Consider the following 22,696-nt stretch of genomic DNA (forward strand, 5'->3'; position numbering starts at 1 on the left):
TTTAAAACATTTCAGATGAAAGTCTCTTATTGGTATTCTGAACTTTTACAAGCTTATAAGTAGGTGTTAAACATTCTCATTGTTTACTTTTTTCAAATGTTGTTTTATAATCTGAAAACGTCCTTCAGGTACATACAGAGAAGAAAGTGCTGGAATTAATTAATTAAGGAAGGTTCCAAAACCTCATCTGCACTTGAATTTATTGGAATATTTGATGATAGTCTAAAGTAGAAGTTCTCAAATTCTGGCTGCATTATAATTATCTGTCGAGTATTTTATTAAAAATACAGATTTTGGCCTGACCTGTGGTGGTGCAGTGGATAAAGTTTCGACCTGGAACGCTGAGGTTGCTGGTTCAAAACCCCCTGGGCTTGCCTGGTCAAGGCACATATGGGAGTTGATGCTTCCTGCTCCTCCCCCTCCCCTACCCCCCCCCCCCCCAACTGAATAAAACCTTTAAAAAATACAGATTTTTCACTTATTGTTCAGGGACCTCTTTTATACAGATTTCTGAGGCAATTTTTATGTTAAAACAAGGTTAGGAAACCACTAGCAGAACATTTATAAAAAAGGGTTTTTTCAGCCAAGTGAGTAATTGGCATTTATAACATCAGCTGACCAAAAGAATTCACAGTGGAGTTCTATTATTTGCCAAGAAACTGCTGCTGAGTTGTGAGGTGTAGGTTGTTTTTTTTTTTGTTTTTTTTTGTTTTTGATAGCTTATGGTTGGAGTATGGTGGGCAAGGAAATAGCTTTAATTTCCTCTGTTCTTTTTGCCTAGGCTCTTCCAGGTCAGCAGCACTGCTATTTCCTCAACAAGGATGCTCCTCTTCCAGATGGCAGAAGTCTACAGGGAACCCTCATTAGCAAAATCACCTTTCAGCACCCTGGCCGGGTTCCTCTTATCCTAAATCTGATCAGACACCAAGTGGCTTATAATACCCTAATTGGAAGCTGTGTCAAAAGAACTATTCTGAAAGAAGGTACTACCTTTCCTTTTGATATATTTACTGGTAAATGGAAACTGATAACTCTATTGGTGGCCCACCTAATTATCTGTAGAACTTTAAAAAATACAGATATTTGGTTCCCACACCCACAAGAACTGAATTAGAACCTCAGTGGGAAGCATTGGGAATCTAGTTTAAGCTCCACAATTTAATTTGATGGAACCAATTTATAAATTGGCATTTGGAAACCACTCTTTTTTTGTGGGGGTGGAAAGGTTCACAACAGACTTACTGTACTCTTTCTCTGCCTACAGTGATATAATTGGGTGGCTTAGGGCCTAAACCTGGCAGCTGAACATAAAGTAGAACTTGGGATGCAGTAGGAAGAGAGGACTTCCTTATTTTTTTTGCGGCAGTAGAGGGAGAGAGACAGAAGAAGGGAGAAAGATGAGAAACATCAACTTGTAGTTGTAGTGCTTTAGTTGTTGATTGCTTGCTTCTTATACATGCCTTGATGGAGTTGAGGGTGCTCCAGCCAAGCCAGTGATCCCTTGCTCAAGCCAGCAAGCTTGGGCTCAAGCCAGTGACCCTGCGATGAGCCTACACTCAAGCTGGTGACTTCAGGGTTTTGAACCTGGGACTTCAGCATCCCAGGTCAATGCTCTATCCACTGTGCAACCACTGGTCAGGCGAGAGGACTTCTTGATATCTAAATTCTAGGTTGTTAGGACAGTGCTTTTAGTCCTGAATATATTTCCTCTCCCCATTCTTTGGAAAATTTAATCATATAGTTTAAAAAGGAGTAAGGCCTTGTACCCTTTTCTTTTTCTCCCAGGATTCTGAAATGCTTGTGGTTTTCAAACACAGTATGCTATTAGAAGCTTTGATGTGAATTTTGGCTGCTTTAGTTAATCATAGTTACTTTTTACTTTAGTTGTAAAGCACTTCAGTGATAGAGATATATCAGTGCAAATGGTAAGAAGAAACAGAAGGTAAATCAAGAGATAATTTTTATGGAAATAAGAATTGCTTTAGGAATGAGAAATTTTAGAGTGCATACACAAGTGTGCTTATGGTTCTTCTATTTCATGTATTTGAAATAGATTACTAGCTTCAGGGCTTCTAAAAATGAGTTTTTGTGCTCTGACTGGTGGTGGTGCAGTGGATAAAGTGTCAACCCAGAACACTGAGGTCGCCAGTTCAAAACCCCAAGGTCGCTGGCTCTGAGCCTGGGCTTGTCAGCATGGAGTCAATGGCTTGAGTGGAGGATCTTCCACATGATCCCAGTGCTTGCTTGCCAGCTTGAGGCCAAAGGTTGCTGGCCTGAGCAAGGGGACACTGGCTTTGCCCTGGTCGAGGCACCTATGGGACGCTCAGGGCGCAACTAAAGTTGATGCTTCTGACCCTCCCTCCCTATTTCTGTCCCTTCCTGTTTCTCAAAAAAAAAAAATAATAATAATAATTTTTTTTTAAATTAAGAATGGGTTTTTGTAAAGTAGTTATTAAGTTAGTCCTACAGAGACGCTTTCTGCCAAGAAAGTGTGTGATCTTTATTTTTGGGCTGCCAGCATGTTTGGCTTAGGAACATATGATAGTTTGACATGTGTCTATTTGGCATAAATATATAATTTTACTTATTTTTTTTAAAACTTTACTTATTGATTCATTTTAGAGAGAGAGAGAGAGAGAGGCCCTGGCTGGTTGGCTCAGTGGTAGAGCGTCGGCCTGGCGTGCAGAAGTCCCGGGTTCGATTCCCGGCCAGGGCACACAGGAGAAGCGACCATCTGCTTCTCCACCCCTCCCCCTCTCCTTCCTCTCTGTCTCTCTCTTCCCCTCCTGCAGCCGAGGCTCCATTGGAGCAAAGATGGCCGGGGCGCTGGGGATGGCTCCTTGGCCTCTGCCCCAGGCGCTAGAGTGGCTCTGGTCGCAACAGAGCAACGCCCCGGAGGGGCAGAGCGTCGCCCCCTGGTGGGCGTGCCGGGTGGATCCTGGTCAGGCGTATGCGGGAGTCTGACTGTCTCTCCCCGTTTCCAGCTTCAGAAAAATACAAAAAAAAAAAAAAAAAAAAAAATTGAGAGAGAGAACATCAATTTATTGTTCCACTTATTTATGCATTCATTGGTTGATTCTTGTATGTTCCCTGAGTGGAGATCAAGAGACACAACCTTAGCATATTGAGAGACTCGCTAACTAGCTGAGCTAACAGCTGCAAACACTAATAGAAAGCAGGGTTTATGGCAATGGTTCTGGATGTCTGCTTATCAAATAGAATGAGGGACTTCCTCTTGGCCACATTCATATTCAGAATTCTTTTATTTACTTTATTTTTTAAGTGAAAAGGTGGGAGATAAGAGACTCCCCCATTTGCTCTGACTGGGATCCACCGAGCAACCCAGTCTGGGGCCCATGTTGAGAACCAAGCAATTTTTAGTGCCTGAGGCAGAGGCTTTACAGAGCCATCCTCAGTGCCTGGAGCCAATGTGCTCAATTCAATCAAGCTATGGTTATGGGAGGAGAAGCAAATGGTTGCTTCTCCTGTGTGCCCTGACCAGGAATCGAACCTAGGGCTTCCACATGCCGAGTTGATGCTCTACCACTGAGCCAAACAACTAGGGCCCAGAATTCACTTTTAAGATAGGGTCCTTAAGAATTTAGGGACTAAATGTCTTCATTTAGAAAACTGAAATTTAATTACTTTGTTTTGAAGTATTTATGATGAACTAGTAGATTTCTTCTTTTTTTTTTTTTGTATTTTTCTGAAGTTGGAAATAGGGAGGCAGTCAGACAGACTCCCGCATGCACCCGACCAGGATCCACCCGGCATGCCCACCAAGGGGTGACGCTCTGCCCATCTGAGGCGTTGCTCTGTTGCAACCCAGGCCATTCTAGCGCCTGAGGCAGAGGCCATGGAGCCATCCTCAGCGCCTGGGCCAACTTTGCTCCAATGGAGCCTTGGCTACGGAGGGGAAGATAGAGACAGAGAGGAAGGAGAGGGGGAGGGGTGGAGAAGCAGATGGGCGCTTCTCCTGTGTGGCCTGGCTGGGAATCGAACCCAGGACTCCTGTACGCCAGGCCGACACTCTACCACTGAGCCAACCGGCCAGGGCCTAGATTTCTTCTTATACTTGTGGATGATATATATAGTAGGTGTGGGATTTAGTTTCCAAGGGAAAGAAAGAATTTCATTCTTTAAACTTCAGAATTATTATTTACTTGTCTCAAGTCTTAATTTGGTTGATTATTTTATGATGTTTTCTTTGCCTTTTAGATTCTCCTGGGCTCCTCCAATTTGAAGTGTGTCCCCTCTCAGAGTCCCGTTTCAGTGTATCTTTTCAACATCCTGTGAATGACTCCCTGGTGTGTGGTGAGTTTTATGGGTGATTACCACCTGTCTCAGGGCAGCAGTTTGGTCCTTTATCTTTTTTAGAAAAGTCACAAATTGAATTTATCTAAAATACCTCCTCTACATTTTGTCTTTCAGTGGTAATGGATGTGCAGGACTCAACACATGTGAGCTGTAAACTCTACAAGGGGCTGTCAGATGCACTCATCTGCACAGATGACTTCATTGCCAAAGTTGTTCAAAGGTAGCACTGACCCTTTTCCATCACAGTCCCAGTAAGAGCTGTATAAGGGATGTTTTTTTTCAGTATGAGAGTGAATTGGAAATTTAGGAGGAAAGTATTTAGTCACTGCTTTAAATTCACCCTTCTCTGCTTTCAGATTCAAAAGCAATATGAGCTTTGATTTCTTAAAATATCATTATGAGAGTAATAGGAAGTAAGGTAGGTAACTTCAGGCCCAGCATTAGGGTTCCTTTAAGAGGGAGAGGGCAGAAATAAGATGTAGCTCTTTTTTCACTTATCCTCTCTGTCACTTTAAAAAAAAATTAGTGATTTTTAGAGAGAAAAAGGAAAGGGAGGAGGGAGGAGGAGAGAGAGAGAGAGAGACATCAATTTGTTGTTCCACTTACTTATGTATTCACTGGTTGTTTAATGTATGTGCCCTGACTGGGGATTGAACCGGCAACCATGGCATATCAGGACAACACTTCAACTGAGCTACTGGCTAGGACCTCCTGTCACTTTTTAGCATGTAACAACATGTCAGTGGCAGTATGTGAGAAGACTTGAGCCAGTCAGCTTTCCAAAAACATTAATATGTAATTTTGAGATTTTTCTTGAGCAAATACTAGTGGACTGCTTTTTTTTTTTTTTTTTTTTTTTTAGTGGACTGTTTTATAATTAGATTTTATTGGAACACAGCCATATCTGTCAATGTACAGATATGAACATGGTATCTGTGGCCTTTGAGCTAGGATAGCAAAGTAGTTTGGTAGAAACCATATGATCTTCAAAAGCCTAAACTGTTATTAACTGGCCTTTAGGGAAGGTTGCTGACATGTTCTAGAGCAGAATGTTTTCAAACATGTTTATAAATATAAATTTGTAAGCTAAAAAGTGTTTTTCTTTAAAATAAACAAGACTTCATACCAGTAGTAGCACTTTTTACAGTATAGTTTTGGGGTAATCTAAGCCATTAAAATTTAAAACTTGGGGCCCTGGCCAGTTGGCTCAGCGGTAGAGCGTCGGCCTGGCGTGCGGGGGACCTGGGTTCGATTCCCAGCCAGGGCACATAGGAGAAGCGCCCATTTGCTTCTCCACCCCCCCCCCTCCTTCCTCTCTGTCTCTCTCTTCCCCTCCTGCAGCCAAGGCTCCATTGGAGCAAAGATGGCCCGGGCGCTGGGGATGGCTCCTTGGCCTCTGCCCCAGGCCCTAGAGTGGCTCTGGTCGCGGCAGAGCGACGCCCCGGCGGGGCAGAGCATCGCCCCCTGGTGGGCAGAGCTTCGCCCCTGGTGGGCGTGCCGGGTGGATCCTGGTTGGGCGCATGCGGGAGTCTGTCTGGTTGTCTCTCCCCGTTTCCAGCTTCAGAAAAATTAAAAAAAAAACAAAAAACTAAAATTTAAAACTTGGCCTGACCTGTGGTGGCGCAGTGGATAAAGTGTCGACCTGGAACACTGAGGTCGCTGGTTCAAAACCCTGCACTTGTCTGGTCAAGTCACATATGGGAGTTGATGCTTCCTGCTCCTCTCCCCTTTCTCTTTTTCTCTCTCTCTCTTCTTTCTCTCTCTCTCTCCTAAAATGAATAAATAAAAATTAAAAAAAAATTTAGAACTTGATGGATTGAGATTTTTCTAGTGGTTCATTAATTAAGATAAATTATATATCCCATTAATCACATGTGAAGCTCCAAAAGGAGGGCATTTTGTTACTGAGTTAATTATTGCTAGTTTTATTTTAGTTCATTATGATATCTAATTATTTGGCTTCTTACTTATGGTTAGTTTGTCTTCTGGGTGTGCTTCAAAAGAGGTTGATGATTGCCTGACTGGTGGTGGTGCAGTAGATAGAGCATTGGCCTGGGGCACTGAGGTCACCAGCTTGAGCATGGGCTCATCAACGTGATCCTAAGGTCTTTGGCTTGAGCAAGGGGTCACTGGCTTGGCTTGAGTCCCTCGGTCAAGTCATGTATGAGAAACAATCAGTGAACAACAAAAGTGACACAACTATGAGTTGATGCTTCTCTTCCCCTTTCTGTCTCTATTAAAAAAAATAAAAATGAGGTTGCCTGCCAGTCCAGATTCTTTTTAGAATGAATTTACCCAAAGCTCTGGCATGTCATAGACCTGTTCCTGCCTTTGGGTTTATTTGCCTTACCTAAAAACTGCATTACTGCAAACCTCTGATGACATATCTAAATCTCAGGCAAAAGTAAAGCCTGTTTTACCTAATGAAAAATTGGTTTTATTCAGCAGCGAGTGCAATGTTAACTCTGTTTTTTCCATCTTATCTTACAGATGTATGTCCATCCCTGTGACGATGAGGGCTATTCGGAGGAAGGCTGAAACCATTCAGGCCGACACCCCAGCACTGTCCCTCATTGCAGAGACAGTTGAAGACATGGTGAAAAAGAACCTGCCCCCGGCTAGCAGCCCAGGGTATGGCATGACCACAGGCAACAACCCAATGAGTGGTACCACTACACCAACCAACACCTTTCCGGGGGGTCCCATTACCACCTTGTTTAATATGAGCATGAGCATCAAAGATCGGCATGAGTCGGTGGGCCATGGGGAGGACTTCAGCAAGGTGTCTCAGAACCCAATTCTTACCAGTTTGTTGCAAATCACAGGGAACGGGGGGTCTACCATTGGCTCGAGTCCGACCCCTCCTCATCACACGCCGCCACCTGTCTCTTCGATGGCCGGCAACACCAAGAACCACCCGATGCTCATGAACCTTCTTAAAGATAATCCTGCCCAGGATTTCTCAACCCTTTATGGATGCAGCCCTTTAGAAAGGCAGAACTCCTCTTCCGGCTCACCCCGGATGGAAATGTGCTCGGGAAGCAACAAGACAAAGAAGAAGAAGTCATCAAGATTACTACCTGATAAACCCAAGCACCAGACTGAAGATGACTTTCAGAGGGAGTTGTTTTCAATGGATGTTGACTCACAGAACCCTATCTTTGATGTCAACATGACAGCTGACACGCTGGATACACCACACATCACTCCAGCTCCAAGCCAGTGTAGCACCCCCCCAACAACTTACCCACAACCAGTACCTCACCCCCAACCCAGTATTCAAAGGATGGTCCGACTATCCAGTTCAGACAGCATTGGTCCAGATGTAACTGATATCCTTTCAGACATTGCAGAAGAAGCCTCTAAGCTTCCCAGCTCTAGTGATGATTGCCCACCCATTGGTACCCCTGTTCGAGATTCTTCAAGCTCTGGGCATTCTCAGAGTGCCCTCTTTGACCCTGATGTCTTTCAAACCAATAATAATGAAAATCCATACACTGATCCAGCTGATCTTATTGCAGATGCTGCTGGAAGCCCCAGTAGTGACTCTCCTACCAATCATTTTTTTCCTGATGGAGTAGATTTCAATCCTGATTTATTGAACAGCCAGAGCCAAAGTGGTTTTGGAGAAGAATACTTTGATGAAAGCAGCCAAAGTGGAGATAATGATGATTTCAAAGGATTTGCATCTCAGGCACTGAATACTCTGGGGGTGCCAATGCTTGGAGGTGATAACGGGGAGACTAAGTTTAAAGGCAATAGCCAAGCTGATACAGTTGATTTCAGTATTATAGCAGTAGCTGGTAAGGCTTTGGGTTCTGCAGATCTTATGGAGCATCACAGTGGTAGCCAGAGTCCTTTATTGACAACTGGGGACTTAGGGAAAGACAAGACTCAGAAGAGAGTAAAGGAAGGCAATGGCACCAGTAATAGTAGTCTGACGGGGCCAGGATTAGAGAGCAAACCAGGAAAGCGCAGTCGGACCCCTTCTAATGATGGTAAGAGTAAAGATAAGCCTCCAAAGCGAAAGAAGGCAGACACTGAGGGCAAGTCTCCATCTCACAGTTCTACCCGACCTTTCACCCCACCTACCAGTACAGGTGGATCCAAATCTCCAGGCAGTTCAGGAAGATCTCAGACTCCCCCAGGTGTTGCAACACCACCCATTCCCAAAATCACTATTCAGATTCCTAAGGGAACCGTGATGGTAGGCAAGCCCTCTTCTCACAGTCAGTATACCAGCAGTGGTTCTGTGTCTTCCTCAGGCAGTAAAAGCCACCATAGCCATTCTTCCTCTTCTTCCTCATCATCTGCTTCCAACTCAGGCAAGATGAAAAGCAGTAAATCAGAAGGTTCATCAAGTTCCAAGTTAAGTAGCAGTATATATTCTAGTCAAGGGTCTTCTGGGTCTAGCCAGTCCAAAACTTCATCCCAGTCTGGGGGGAAGCCAGGCTCCTCTCCCATTACCAAGCATGGACTGAGCAGTAGCTCCAGCAGCACCAAGATGAAACTTCAGGGGAAGCCATCTTCACTTATGAATCCTAATTTAAGTAAACCAAACATATCCCCTTCCCATTCACGGCCACCTGGAGGCTCTGATAAGCTTGCCTCTCCAATGAAGCCTATTCCTGGGACTCCCCCATCCTCTAAAGCCAAGTCCCCTATCAGTTCAGGTTCTGGTGGTTCTCATATGTCTGGAACTGGTTCAAGCACTGGCATGAAGTCATCTTCAGGGTTAGGATCCTCAGGCTCATTAAAAACTCCCCCATCATCTAATTCTTGTACAGCATCATCTTCCTTTTCCTCAAGTGGTTCTTCCATGTCATCCTCTCAGAACCAGCATGGGAGTTCCAAAGGGAAATCTCCCAGCAGAAATAAGAAGCCGTCCTTAACAGCTGTCATAGATAAACTGAAGCATGGGGTTGTCACCAGTGGCCCTGGAGGTGAAGACCCAATGGACGGCCAGATGGGGGTGAGCACAAATTCTAGCCATCCTATGTCCTCCAAGCATAACATGTCAGGGGGAGAGTTCCAGGGCAAGCGTGAGAAAAGTGATAAAGACAAATCAAAGGTTTCCACCTCGGGGGGCTCAGTGGATTCATCTAAGAAGACTTCAGAGTCAAAAAATGTGGGGAGCACGGGTGTGGCAAAAATTATCATCAGTAAGCATGATGGGGGATCCCCCAGCATTAAAGCCAAAGTGACTTTGCAGAAACCTGGGGAAAGTAGTGGAGAAGGGCTTAGGCCTCAGATGGCCTCTTCCAAAAACTATGGCTCTCCACTCATCAGTGGTTCCACTCCAAAGCATGAGCGTGGCTCTCCTAGCCATAGTAAGTCACCAGCATATACCCCCCAGAATCTGGACAGTGAAAGTGAGTCAGGCTCCTCCATAGCAGAGAAATCTTATCAGAACAGTCCCAGCTCAGATGATGGCATCCGACCACTTCCAGAATACAGCACAGAGAAGCATAAGAAGCACAAAAAAGAAAAGAAGAAAGTAAAAGACAAAGATCGGGACCGAGATCGGGACAAAGACCGAGACAAGAAAAAATCTCATAGCATCAAGCCAGAGAGTTGGTCTAAATCACCCATCTCTTCAGACCAGTCCTTGTCTATGACAAGTAATACAATCTTATCTACAGACAGGCCCTCAAGACTCAGCCCAGACTTTATGATGGGGGAGGAAGATGATGATCTTATGGATGTAGCACTGATTGGCAATTAGGAACCTTACTTTTTAAGACAAGACCATAGCCAGATAAAAACTAATAAGTTTATAGGCAAACCACCATAAGGGGTGAGTCGGACAGGTCTGATTTTGTGTTTAAGAATGTTAAATGGCATGTCTTTCACACTGAGCTGGATGAATTTAGAAAGGCATCGCCAGACTCTACTAAAGAGACCATAGGTTTGATTCTAGGGTTTGATTACTAAGAATCACTTCCTTTGCCAGAAAAAAAGTTAAAATACTTGCTTATGAAAGGGAGAGGGTGGGGGGCATAGGGAGAGGGAAGGGTGGGAAGCAGTTTGTGGGAAATATTCATATATATTTTTTTCTCCCTTTTTCCATTTTTAGGCCATGTTTTAAACTCAGTTTTAGTGCATGTATCTGAAGGGCTGGGAAGAAAGTGAAAAAGCAATACATTCCTTGATGCATTTGCATGAAGGTTGTTCACCTTTGTTTGGGTAGTTGTCCATTTGAGGCATGGGCAAATGAAGGACTGGTTATTTTGGACACTTAAGTAATGTTTGGTGTCTGTTTCTTAGGAGTGTTTGGGGAGGAAAGATAATTTTAGCTATTTATTTGTAATATTTTAACTATCTGTTTTTATACAGTATTTCTTTCTAATTCTATGAGGTTCAGGGTTCAAATGATGGGAGGTAGAAGAGCAAGGCTTATTTGGTTGTAGGGAGCTTGTAGCTTGTGCTGGTACTGTAGCATCAAGCCCAAGCAAATTAGAGCCTACCTTTGAAGGAGAAAAACCAAAATGGTATTCTTTGTTTTAGGAGGTTTTTCATGGAGTTCAGACATCATAGAAATATTAGGAGTTACCTCCCTGTGGAGGAATTGATTTATAGCCTCTTTTTCCTTTACAAAAAAGCTGGGCTGGCTTTTTGGGATGTTAACATGTTTTCGGATGCAGTAAGGTTTAATGTGGGGCAGCCTCCCTGACCCAGTGGCATGAAAACCATTGCAGAATTAATAGTTCTCCTATTTCCACAATGTGCCAAAAGTCCACACCCCAGCATTTTGTTTGTAGGAGAACTGATGCCATTCCTGAGAGCTGGGCTCCTTTCTCTTCACAAGGAGGAGTCTAGACTTGAATCACTCATGTTCCCTTAGATAAAACAGTAAAAAAACTTACAGCCATAGTTCACTTAAAACAATTTCAAGCTCACTTGAAGTAAGGGGGGGCCTGGAATGCTAGGTGGGCATGAAGATAAACCCTTGCTACTGTGTAGCAACACGATTGGACCTTTTTGGAGGAATAGGTCTGAGTCTGGATTCTGGGGGACATCAATAAGAAGCCCTTCCCATAAATGTAAAAATCCAGGAGACCATTTGAGTGCAACACAAGTTCTTAGTATTTCGAGGGTCCTCTCAAAATTCTGCAGCCTTAATTTGATTTTGACACCTGCACTGTGCCATTCCTGATGATTCCATTCAGGATCTGTATCAGCAGGACGGGGCACAGTCCCCAGCACAACTCTTCTGGATTAAAAAACAAGCAAACAAAAAAGAGCCAGGTGATTCATTTGTGTATGTTTGTGATAAATGGAGTGACTTCATCAGATATTGAAGATTTCTATATTCAGCTCTTTCTGCAGGTTGGAGTTAGCATAGAGTTGGAAAATCAGCTTTGGCTTTCTTTCCTGACTGTCTCTGATTTCCTCTGGTGTTCTCCCTTTTCTGGTCATCAGCTCTCTACAACTCTGCCACTTTTGTGTCCCAAGGTAATAAGAAGTAGGAAATGAAACATTGCAAAGTGGAGCAAGAAAAGTTATCGGTTACCGTATCAGAGTCAAATGTCTTGGGTGACACTAAGGAGGACATGGGCAAGGTGATACCAGAGTGCTTTATCTTGTGATGCTGATACAGTAGCAGCCTCTCAGACATACAACCAGGTTGGATTTCTCACAAGTTTCTCACCTAGTTTTGAATCCTATCCCATTGGTTTCTGCAGAAAAAAAGTTACGGTTTTAAAGTTTGTACTGGGTGGGGAAAATCTTACGGGGAATGTACTGCATAGTATCAGGGGCTCAGCTCCCCCAAGCAGAGCTAACAAATACCAAAATGAGTAAACTGGGAAGCTTTTTCTCTCTTTCTGTCTTCATCCCAGATCAAAGGATCCCGAGTTAGGATCTGGATGAAGGATAAGCCCCTGAATTGTCGATGGGCACACCCCACACACTGACCCAGCATCTGAACTTGCTTAACAGGGAGCCGGGGCTAAACTGCTTCACCCTGCCTGAGAACCAGGGAGCACTGCATTTCTCCACAGGGTGGAGGAGAAGAGGCAGAATAAACCAAGCCTGGGACACCTTCCTCCTGTCTAGGTGTACTCATTCTCCTGTTTCAAAAGACGGCAAGGATGTGAAGTCAACTTCTACCTGTCTTCTGCTGCTGGTGTCTTACGTATTCTTTGTTTGACCTGATTCCTCTTCTGTCTTTTGGCTTCATGTTAGGGGTTCTTGGTTAAAACCTGCTCTGATGTACATGAAGATTTCAGGTTCAAAATCAGTGTGTTTTAAAACAAGTATGGGGGGGGGGGGTGGGTTTAAGCAGGATATAATTGCCAAAACCAGGCTTGAGGTTGGTGGCTCTTAAGGCCTAGGTCTAAAAATTAAGTGCAGCAATATCATGAATTCTCAGAAAAAAACCTTTCAGGGAGCCTGTGTGTCGCACAGTATTCGGTCAAGTTACTTAAAACAGATGCCAATATAGGCATTCACAATCCCTGGGCAATCTCATTTTCTTTTACCAGTTTTTTTTCTTTTCAATCCTCCTCTCTTATTTCTCTTGTTAGTTTTTTGAGGGGTAGGAAGTACTTAACATCTCAGAAACTAGGTTGGGAAACATACTCAGCAATAAAAGCTGAGCTTTAAATTTTGAGTTTTAAAAATGTACATCAGGAGCAGCTGGGGGAGGGTCTTTTCTAAAATCTTTCAAATTTGATTTTCTGTGTGTATGGCTGTTCTGTAAATACTTTGGGGTTTTTCATTTTTTTGAAAGGAGACAAAATCTGGGATTTTTTTCCCCTGAAACATTACAAAAGAACCTGATTATTTACATGCAAATAAATTTCTTTGATAAAAAGTAATATGCCTTTGTGTAATAAGTTTTTAACCTTTGAATAATTTTCATTTACCTTTAAATTTCTGGTCAATTAAAATTTTATCAAAAAGTAAAAGTTTTCCTCCAGTAAGTATTAGTCGAAATAGGTTAACTGCAAAAGAAAATTGAAATAGGGGGAAGAGATCTGTGAAAGTTTCATTTGATTTATCTAGTAAAGCCAGTTTTACTATTTTCTGCAGGCTTTAATCACCAAATTCATCAGTAGTTCATGCTAAGCTTTTTAGAAATGGCTTTTAGTTATCTAAAAGGCTGTTTTTATATGGCCTAAGAGAGGCAATAACATTAAAAGTGTGAGGGGAGAAAACATAACATGTGAACCTGGGTTTGTGGGCCCGAGAATGAGTTTCTGAAGCTCAGATTTTTTGCTTAGGAAGCCCTTTCTAGGATAATGGGCGGGGGATGAGGGGGAGGGAAAATACTTGAAGAGGGGTAATAACCCTTACAGTTGCTAAAATATGCCACTTTTTAAAGCTCTCCAGCACTCTTTGTTCTTAAGCTCATGAGATTCATAACAAGCCAGTCATTAAAACTGCGAATTAAAAAAGGTATGAAAACAAACTCTTATCTCCTTTGGATTTAGGAATAGTGGTCCTGCCAGGACTGTTGAAATTTATAGTTGCTAATAATTTATCTTTGGAACATAATTAAGTTTGTCGCTGTTAAGGGTAAACTCTTATTCCTTTATTTTTTTTAGAGAGAGGCAGGGAGAGAGAGACAGACAGGAACACTGAGCTGTCGTGCCCTGACCCAGGATCCCACCGGCAGCCCCACGAAGCTCCAACTAACCAAGCTATCCAACCAGGGCTTTTATTCCTTAATTCAAAGAAATTCGATAATAATTTTTGAGACCTTGAGGATTGGAGCTACTAAAGTATAATGTGATGACACAACCTGAGGAGTCAGATAAATGTCATAGCTTCCGCTCGGCAAGTGCCCCCGCCTACTCGTCCAGACACGCTTGTTTCTCCCGCCAAAGTGGCGTCAGGATCAGGTTCTCACCAACCAGAGCCCTGATTGGAGGACGGGAAGGCAGCAGAGCCCATTGGGCGCCAGCGGCGGTCTGGCGGCCGAGAGGCGGGGGAAGCCAAAGGCCTTCTGCCTCGCCCGCCCCTACTTCCACCAAAGCGTGCCCCTCCCCCAGCTAAAGGAATAGTCGTCCAGCTCTAGCACTGCACCCCCTGACCCCAAGACGCGAGGTGCTGCCTCGCTGCATATCACCGGAGCAGTGGGCAGCGCAGTTATTCCCCTGCCCTCCTGACCCATGCACAGGGGGACCCACGCCCCGCAGCGGCCCTCCAGGCCTCCCTGCAACACCCGGTAATGAAATCCACGGGGGCGGGGTAGGCGGCGGCAGCGGTAGCAACGACGGTGGCGGCGGCGGCGGCAGCAACAGCAGCACTGCCCCAATCTAGAGACAACCCGAAAGAGGAAAATGGCTCCGAGCAGGGACCGCCTGCTGCACTTTGGGTTCAAGGCGACAGTGAGTGATAGGGGAAGGGAGTTGGGTGGCCGGGAAGGACGTGTGTGGCAGCACAGGCTATCCGGGAAGCGACAAGACTTAGGGGGTTGGGGGCTCTAGACAGAAAGCTCAACTGCTTGGTGGGTTGATGCGGGCTCCACGCCCGCGAAGGGGAGGAGAACAGGGGTCTCCGGTGCTGCGTGCAGTTGTCCAGTTCTCCTCTCTCCCGGGTCCGCGAGCACGCGCGCACTAGCACCCGCCCCACAGCCCCTCCCATACACAAATACACACAGACACATAGGCACTTCCCTGCCTCTCCAGTTCGCGGTGGGCTTGCCTGCCTGGGAGGCGAGAGCGGGCTCGCGCCGCCGCCGCCGCCGCGCTCTAGCTGCTCCCGGCCGCCCGTCGTCGGCTGCGCCCGGGAGTGGGGGAGGGGTGGTCCCGCGCCGCCGCGCGCTCCTCCTCCCCCCTCCCCACGCTGCTCCGAGGCCCGGGTGGCTCTGCCCAATGAGGAGCGGCGTTGCTGGCAGGTGGGGAGTGTTTTTGTTTTGGGTTGAAGTTGAGGCTAGGGAGAGAGGAGAGCTAGCGACGAGCAGTCGTCGCTGCCGCCGGCACCGCGGGAGGTGGAGGAGGCCCTGCCGGAATCGAGAGGTCTCCCCTCCTCGCCGACGCTCCCTGCCCGCCGCTCGCCTGCTTCCTCCCCGTCCCGGAACTCCCGGGCCTGCCCGGGGCCCCTCTTTGCACTCCACTCGCCGCAGCGCCCGGCCCCGGCCGCACCCGCCGGCCCCATGAGGAGGGACGTGAACGGAGTGACCAAGAGCAGGTTTGAGGTGTGAGCTTGGGGTGTTTAGGGCGGCGTGAGGAAGGCGATTCCTACTCTCGTGTCCCCCCAAATTAGCTCTGCACAGAGCCGCCTCCCTTGCCGGGCGCCGTCACCCACTGGCTGCTGGGGCTGCCAGACTTCTTTCCCCATCTCCGAGACCCGAAAGCCTAGTGCTGCCCGGCGTCCCTAGTCATCCCCGCTGGTCTCCTCCTGCCCCTTCCACCCGCGGGCCCCGGCAGGGGATTAGCTCTGGCGCCCTAATTCCCCCTCCCCCCAGTATCACTCAGCTTTCCATTCTTTACACAACCCTTGGCTTGCCTCCCTCCTCCCGGCAGAGAAAGCATCACAGCTCCGCTCGACCTGAGCTTGCTTTTCTTTCTGTAACCTTCTTCGTGAAGCGAGGGGGGGGGGGGGATTTGTGGGCCAGGGGGCCATTTGTCCGAGTTTTAGAGACCTTGGTTAAACTACGGAACTGAGGGTGGTAGACTAGGATGAAAGCGACGACCACGGGTTTTTGGTGCTGTGTTTGGTTGGGGTATTGTTCTGATACTTCCTCTTCTTTCCCGTTTAGTTTGAACTTTTGTGACTTACTGTTTCTGGGAACTCTTATATGTATACAGGCTTTGAGATTGGGACGAAGGTCTGAGACCAGAAAATCCATTCAAGTCTGTTCGTTTCTGAGAACTTCTCTGACAAGCGAGGTTTATAGTCATGAAATTGAGAAATGGATAAGGAAATAAGGAAACATCTGAAAGCGTCTTTAGAGAGTAGTCAACGTGCAGGGAAGTGATTCCTTTGGGAAGTAAAGTAACTACAGATGAATTACAGCAGTAGAGTAATTTACAAGAAGGTTTATCAAGGGGATTGAAAGAAACTTCTACCACACAAAGAGAAAATGTTACCTGGCCTTTTCTGGCAGAGAATCAGGCTGACCTGGGATCACTCACAGCTCAGTATACATCTCACTTGGTATTTTTCTTCATTTCCATTTGAAGGATGAAATTGTAAGACGGTGAGACAAAAGTTTCGGTAAACTTTCCAGCTAGGTGCAGAGGGTGAAATTGTTACCTAAAGGTCTTCAGTTTAGTTTATTCCTTGATTTCTTCTTATGCTTAAGGGGAAAATATTTTAATTTATCCACAGATATCAAGATAGAAAGTGTTTGAGGGAAGTTTAAATCAAAATTATAATGTTGCAGGTGAGGAGTGGAGAAAAATTAAAGGAATTGGTTTCCTTGGAGTTTTCATATTTAACTTAATCACAGGAAGAAAGTGTTATAGTGGATGTGGTTTTTGTTTTTAATACTTTATATTGCGCTAATGTAGAGAGACCAAAGACACTTAACTTTTGGTGTTTTCATATTCAGTACTGCTGTAAAGTTGCGATTGTCACTAAAATTACTGAATAGACATTTAGCAGTTAACAGGAATCTTGAAAGCACTCAAATACTGAAGATTTGAGTGGAGGATAGCCTTTTGCTATTGCATCCTGCTGTTTATCATTTTGCTATTCTCTTTTAGATGATGTGACTGTTGGAAAGAGTCCCTTTGTAGTATGTGCTTTAAAATTACATTGCTTTATCCTATTTTTATCATTTATATTTTAATTTGTAGTTTACCTGTAGTAGTGGTACTAAAAGAATAACAAAAATTCATTGCTTTTTTAAGTATATCTGTGTACCTTGATTGGAATATAACTGGCAGTTGAGGCTTTCTAAACGTTTCTGATAAGATTAAAAAAAAGAATAAGAGGGGGGAAAACCTCTTTGTACAGTGTTCATGATTAAAGTGTTTATAAACCAAAAGCTACCCCCATTATGTGAAGTGTTCCATGCCAGAATACAAATAAAAAAGGCTGGAAATGATATGTGTCAATGAGTTTCATTATCTGAGTAGTTCTTAAATTATTTCTTTACTGTCCTAATATATAAATAGTAAAACAATAAATTATATTATATTTGGTCTTTTATGGAGTAATATACTTATTGCTAATTCATTGAAAACATTTAAAATACTTTCAATGTAGATAAAATAAAGCAGGCTTTTCATATCTAAAACATTACATCAAATTTTAAAAAAAATTTAAAATATTCAGAATGCTTTTTATTTAATTTTATGATTGTAAGCAGATAGCTGATCTCTGAGAATTTTTGTTAGTGCAGTAAATTTTTATAGCAAGTAATAACTAATTTTAAATTAGTTATGTTTAATGCAGAAAGCGAAAGTTTTCTTTTTCTTGGCCGCATTTTTTTCTGGGAGAGTGAAAACAACCAAAGTTTATCTTTTTATAGTTGACTCATTAAAATCGTTCTGTAGGGAATATCCTGTGTATTATGCTTTACGATATTGTAACTGGAGGCCACACACTTTAAATCTCACACTCAGGGGTAGAGCTCTAGAAAAAATTCTTAAGTTAAAATGAGAGAGGAGAGAATCTGTTAGCCAGATATTGTAGCATCCTGTTTATAAATAAATAGCCAGAGTAGATGACTATTGGATAAAATAATTCAAAAGATAATTATTTGTTACTGTATCACGTTGACATTAATTGAAATTTATCATTCAAATACTTTCTTTAAACGTTTGTTTTATTGATTGTGGAGAGAGCAAGAGAGAGACAGGAACATTGATCTGTTCTGTATGTGCCCTTACTGGGGATTGAACCGTAACCTCCGTGCTTTGGGGATGATGCTCTAATCAACTGAACTCTCCGGCCAGGGTATCATTCAAATACTTCTTAGTATATTACTTATAGTGAATTTTGTTTTGTAGCAACTTTTGATAGTTTCAAATTTAATGTTATTTTATATTTTCTGTATATCCAGACACTGAGCTAGGTGTTTTACCTCAGTTCTAATTTTCACATTTGCATTTCACAGTTGAGGAAAGCAAGGGCCTGAGAAGTATTCAAGTTGCACAGCCAGTAAGTAGGGGAGCCAAGATTCCAAACTACATGTTTTGACTCCTCTCTATCATTCTGCTCTGTTTTTAGCATAATGTAGCATAAAAGCTCATACAATGTGAGGAGAAGCTTACTAAAGTTCTTCATTTAGTATGTTTTATTTTGTCTTTGCTCTTAAGAGAATGAAGTTACCCTTCATCCTAAGTTCTGTAACCCATACTCTCTTTTTTATATATAATTTTATTTAGAAAATTAAATTTAATTGGGTGACATTGATCGATAAGAGTACATAGGTTTCAGGTAAACATTTCTATAGCATTTAAACTGTTGATTATGTTGTGTACTCATCACCCAAAGTCGAATCATTTTCTGTCACCGTATACAGTATTTGTCCTTCTTTACCCCCACTCCCTACCCCCAACTAGTGTTATCGTAAATCAGTGAGATTAGTGACGGTCCTGTAAATTTAGTTGTTTTTGTTTTTTCAGTCGAACCTTTCCACTTTGTCATGCTCTCAGTAGCTCTATTATGAGAACACAGTACTACTGTAGGAAAAATTCTGTCTTACTAGGGTTTATTAAAAAGTCTTAACATTAAAAAAGTTATAGTGATAATGTTAACTGACATTCAGATGTCATTTTACAGTTTAATCAGTATCTGGAGATGTGAAGACTCATCTAGTTAGGAAGTGATAAGCTCCAATTTGGATATTTTGAAATAGTGTTCATTATTGTTTTTTATTATATTTTACTGCTGCTCCTATAAATCTATCATTTCCAGCCTGCTTCATTTTATTAATTTGATTTGTCCAAAATAAGGAAAATCATAAAATACAGTATGGTAGAAAGAACATACTACACTGGGAATTATGAGAACTGGTAGTAGTCTTGATTTTTGCCCACCTTCTAACTATAGCTATGGTCATTTATTTACACTTCTCTGGTTTGATCATCCTGCCCCCTCCCCCATACGTTTTTGCAAAACAAGGGAGTTAGAATCAATTATTAAGGTTCCCTTTGTTCCAGAATCTTATGAATCTGTAAATTTTGCGTAAAAGCCGAGGACCATATTTCTTTGGTCATTTCTTTTGAAACAGCCACTTCGGTATTTTCTTAAAATGTATAGACTGATTTGCCCAGTACTATTAAGGGTGCAATAATCACATCTCTCCCTGCCCCTTTTAAGGCTTTATCTTCTAATCTAAAGAACATTTTGCATAGTAAATAAACATTTTCCAATTTGGTGCATGTGAAAACATTACATATTTTTCTAGTGGGTTAGAGTCATTCTTTTCACTCTATTTGAAAGGCCTTGCATATAAGAAAGACTAGTAGTAATACTGAGGACTTTTGTTTTTTAACACTTTAGAGATTGATTTGAAAGAAGTCTCTAATAGAAAATACTAATTAGACATTTATGCTTTTTAGGTACACTCAGTCAATCTGTCCTTTTTGAATAGTGTTATTTTTGATGTTTTTTTATTCTGTAATCATGGGACCTTTTTTACTTTCTGAAGCACTATCATTATATCATGTATTTACATAGTAGTAGTCATTTAAAAATCATGTTTGGCCCTGGCTGAATACTTTGATTGGTTAGAGCATCGTCCCAAAGCACAGAGGTTGCCAGATCGATCCCGGTCAGGGCACATACAGGAATCTCTCCCACTCCTTCCTTTCCTCTCTCTAAAATCAATGCAATAAACATTTTTTTTTCATTTTTCCTAAGCTGGAAACGGGTAGGCAGTCAGACAGACTCCCACATGCGCCCGACCAGGATCCACTCGGCATGCCCACCAGGGGGCGATGCTTTGCCCCTCTGGGGCGTCGCTCTGTTGCGACCAGAGCCATTCTAGCGCCTGAGGCAGAGGCCACAGAGCCATCCCCAGCACCCGGGCCATCCTTGCTCCAATGGAGCCTCGCTGTGGGAGGGGAAGAGAGAGACAGAGAGGAAGGAGGGGGGGGGGTGGAGAAGCAAATGGGCGCCTCTCCTGTGTGCCCTGGCCGGGAATCGAACCCGGGACTCCTGCACGCCAGGCTGATGCTCTACCACTGAGCCAACTGGCCAGGGCTCAATGCAATAAACATTTTTAAAAAATCATGTTTATATCTGTATAGTTTTCATAGAGGTAAGCCATTATGCATTGAAAATTATCATGTTTTCCATTAGCTATAAAAACTTTTTAGAGTGGCAAAAACTTTACAAAATGTATTCTTGATATCTAAGTGTCCAGCATTCCTAGATGTAATCTATTACTACACTGAAGATTTCTGTTCATTAAATCACTATTTCTGTAAGAAGTATTCACACTTTTAAAGTCTCATATTCGTATGTTTTAGGTTGTTAGTTTTAAGCTGTTAGTGTTTGTGTTGCTTTTTAATCTTACATTTTAAAATTCTGTTTTCATCTACAGAGTTGTCTCTTTTCAAATCTTGGCTCCATTTTTCTTACAAATTAATAAGTATTTTTATTACAGGCCCAGGATACCATTCCTAGCCCTTAGATTACTGTTTTCCAATTGGAAACTGAATTAAAATTTTCAGTAATCTAACTGCTACTGTGGTTTTGGAAGGGTATTTTTAGATGTTCAAAATAAAATATTCCGTTACACCAGGAAAATCCAAGGGAGGGAGAAAGAAGGAAGAATGCCCTTAAACTAGCCAGATTTAGCTGCTTGTGCATAGTTGTCTTTCTACTATTTTCCTACTTGATCTTCTATACTTAGTGAATTCTTAGATCAGACCCCTACCAAAAATTGATTCAGAAAAATGAAGGCATTTAACTGTGATTTTACAGATTTATGTCTTAATGGACTTGGACTCATTTGATAAAATTGTTAACTTAATAGCAACTAACAATAGGTGGTAGTATTGAACTATACGATGGTATTTGTGCTTCATCTTGCTTAGTTGTATAACTTTAAAAAACAAAGATATGTATTCAGATGTAATAGGCCCAAAACAAATTTGCATTAGATTTTGAAGACTGCTTTTTGTTAAAAGAATGGCTTTGCTGGGTAGCATTCTCCAGCACATAGCAAATAACTATTTAGCAGACATGTGAGTATAGCTGTAGGTACCCGGTAATTAACTTCTTTATTCCATAATTATATTTCCTCCAGTTTGATTTTATGATATTATTTTGACTTTAATAAACCTCATATCTGACAGTTGAAATGTAATTAATTTAATCCATTTTTTGCTCAGTTTAAGTTGTTGTAAGGTTAAAGTTGCCTATTAAAATAGGCCCTGGCTGGTTGGCTGAGTGGTAGAGCATCGGCCTGGCGTGCAGGAGTCCCGGGTTCAATTCCTGGCCAGGGCACACAGGAGAAGCGCCCATCTGCTTCTCCACCCCTCCCCCTCTCCTTCCTCTCTGTCTCTGTCTTCCCCTCCTGAAGCCAAGGCTCCACTGGAGCAAAGTTGGCCCGGGCGCTGAGGATGGCTCCATGGCCTCTGCCTCAGGCACTAGAACGGCTCTGGTTGTAACATAGCAACGCCCCAGATGGGCAGAGCATCGCCCCCTGGTGGGCATGCTGGGTGGATCCTGGTCGGGCGCATGCGGAAGTCTGTCTGACTGCCTCCCCGTTTCCAGCTTCAGGAAAAAAAAAAATCATGGTAGCCTGACCAGGCGGTGGTGCAGTGGATAGAGTGTTGGACTGGGATGCTGAGGACCCAGGTTTGAGACCCCAAGATATCCAGCTTGAGCGCAGGCTCATCTGGTTTGAGCAAGGCTTACCAGCTTGGACCCAAGGTCGCTGGCTTGAGCAAGGGGTCACTTGGCCTGCTGTAGCTCCACGGGCAGGGCACATATGAGAAAGCAATCAATGAACAAGTAAGGTGCCGCAACGAAGAACTGATGCTTCCCATTTCTCTCCCTTCCTGTCTGTCTGTCCCTCTCTCTCTGATTCTCTGTCTCTGTCAAAAAAAAAAAAAATAAATCATGGTAGAAAAAGATTTAGTCAGTTGTAAAACGAATATTGGTACTGTATTTTGTCATTTCTGTCCTTGATTCTGGAATTTCTAGTAAAAACTAAAATGAGATACAGAACACCATGAAAGTAAGTAGTAAATTGCTGTTATACATTCCTTTTTGGCTAAGGCAGAAATCATATCTAACAACATGGAGAGGAAGGTTGGCAATATATCAAATACCTGCCCAATTTTATATAATCAAATGTACCGTTACAGTATTTGTTGGTGAGTGTGACTTTCTGATGAACTCTAGGATGCAGGCAGATATTTCATAATCAATTAAAAGTAAAAAGGGGAGCCTGACCTGTGGTGGCGCAGTGGATAAAGCATTGATCTGGAACTCTGAGGTCATCGGTTCGAAAACCCGG

General features: G+C 43.2%; 2 protein-coding genes across 8 annotated transcripts in view; both read left to right on the forward strand.

Moving 5' to 3' along the window:
* Positions 1-12,400, forward strand: part of MED1 (mediator complex subunit 1) — a 32,996-nt gene extending 20,596 nt beyond the window's left edge. For all 5 annotated transcript variants that reach the window (XM_066364312.1, XM_066364317.1, XM_066364313.1 and 2 more), the window contains 4 exons: positions 782-983; positions 4,219-4,314; positions 4,432-4,537; positions 6,808-12,400. In XM_066364312.1, coding sequence (XP_066220409.1) covers positions 782-983; positions 4,219-4,314; positions 4,432-4,537; positions 6,808-10,042 — 3,639 coding nt within the window. In that variant the 3' untranslated portion in view covers positions 10,043-12,400. The remainder of the gene's footprint in view (positions 1-781; positions 984-4,218; positions 4,315-4,431; positions 4,538-6,807) is intronic.
* A 1,601-nt stretch (positions 12,401-14,001) lies between these two features.
* FBXL20 (F-box and leucine rich repeat protein 20) overlaps positions 14,002-22,696 on the forward strand; it is a 105,402-nt gene continuing 96,707 nt past the window's right edge. Inside the window, exon 1 of one of the 3 annotated variants that reach the window (XM_066364319.1) lies at positions 14,002-14,654. In XM_066364319.1, the coding sequence (XP_066220416.1) occupies positions 14,607-14,654 (48 nt within the window). In that variant the 5' untranslated portion in view covers positions 14,002-14,606. Of the gene's footprint in view, positions 14,655-14,796; positions 15,164-22,696 lie in introns of those variants that run through there. The other 2 variants (XM_066364318.1, XM_066364320.1) reach the window with 2 other exon arrangements.

The sequence above is a fragment of the Saccopteryx leptura genome, chromosome 2 (assembly GCF_036850995.1).
Source record: "Saccopteryx leptura isolate mSacLep1 chromosome 2, mSacLep1_pri_phased_curated, whole genome shotgun sequence".
Lineage (NCBI taxonomy): Eukaryota > Metazoa > Chordata > Mammalia > Chiroptera > Emballonuridae > Saccopteryx > Saccopteryx leptura.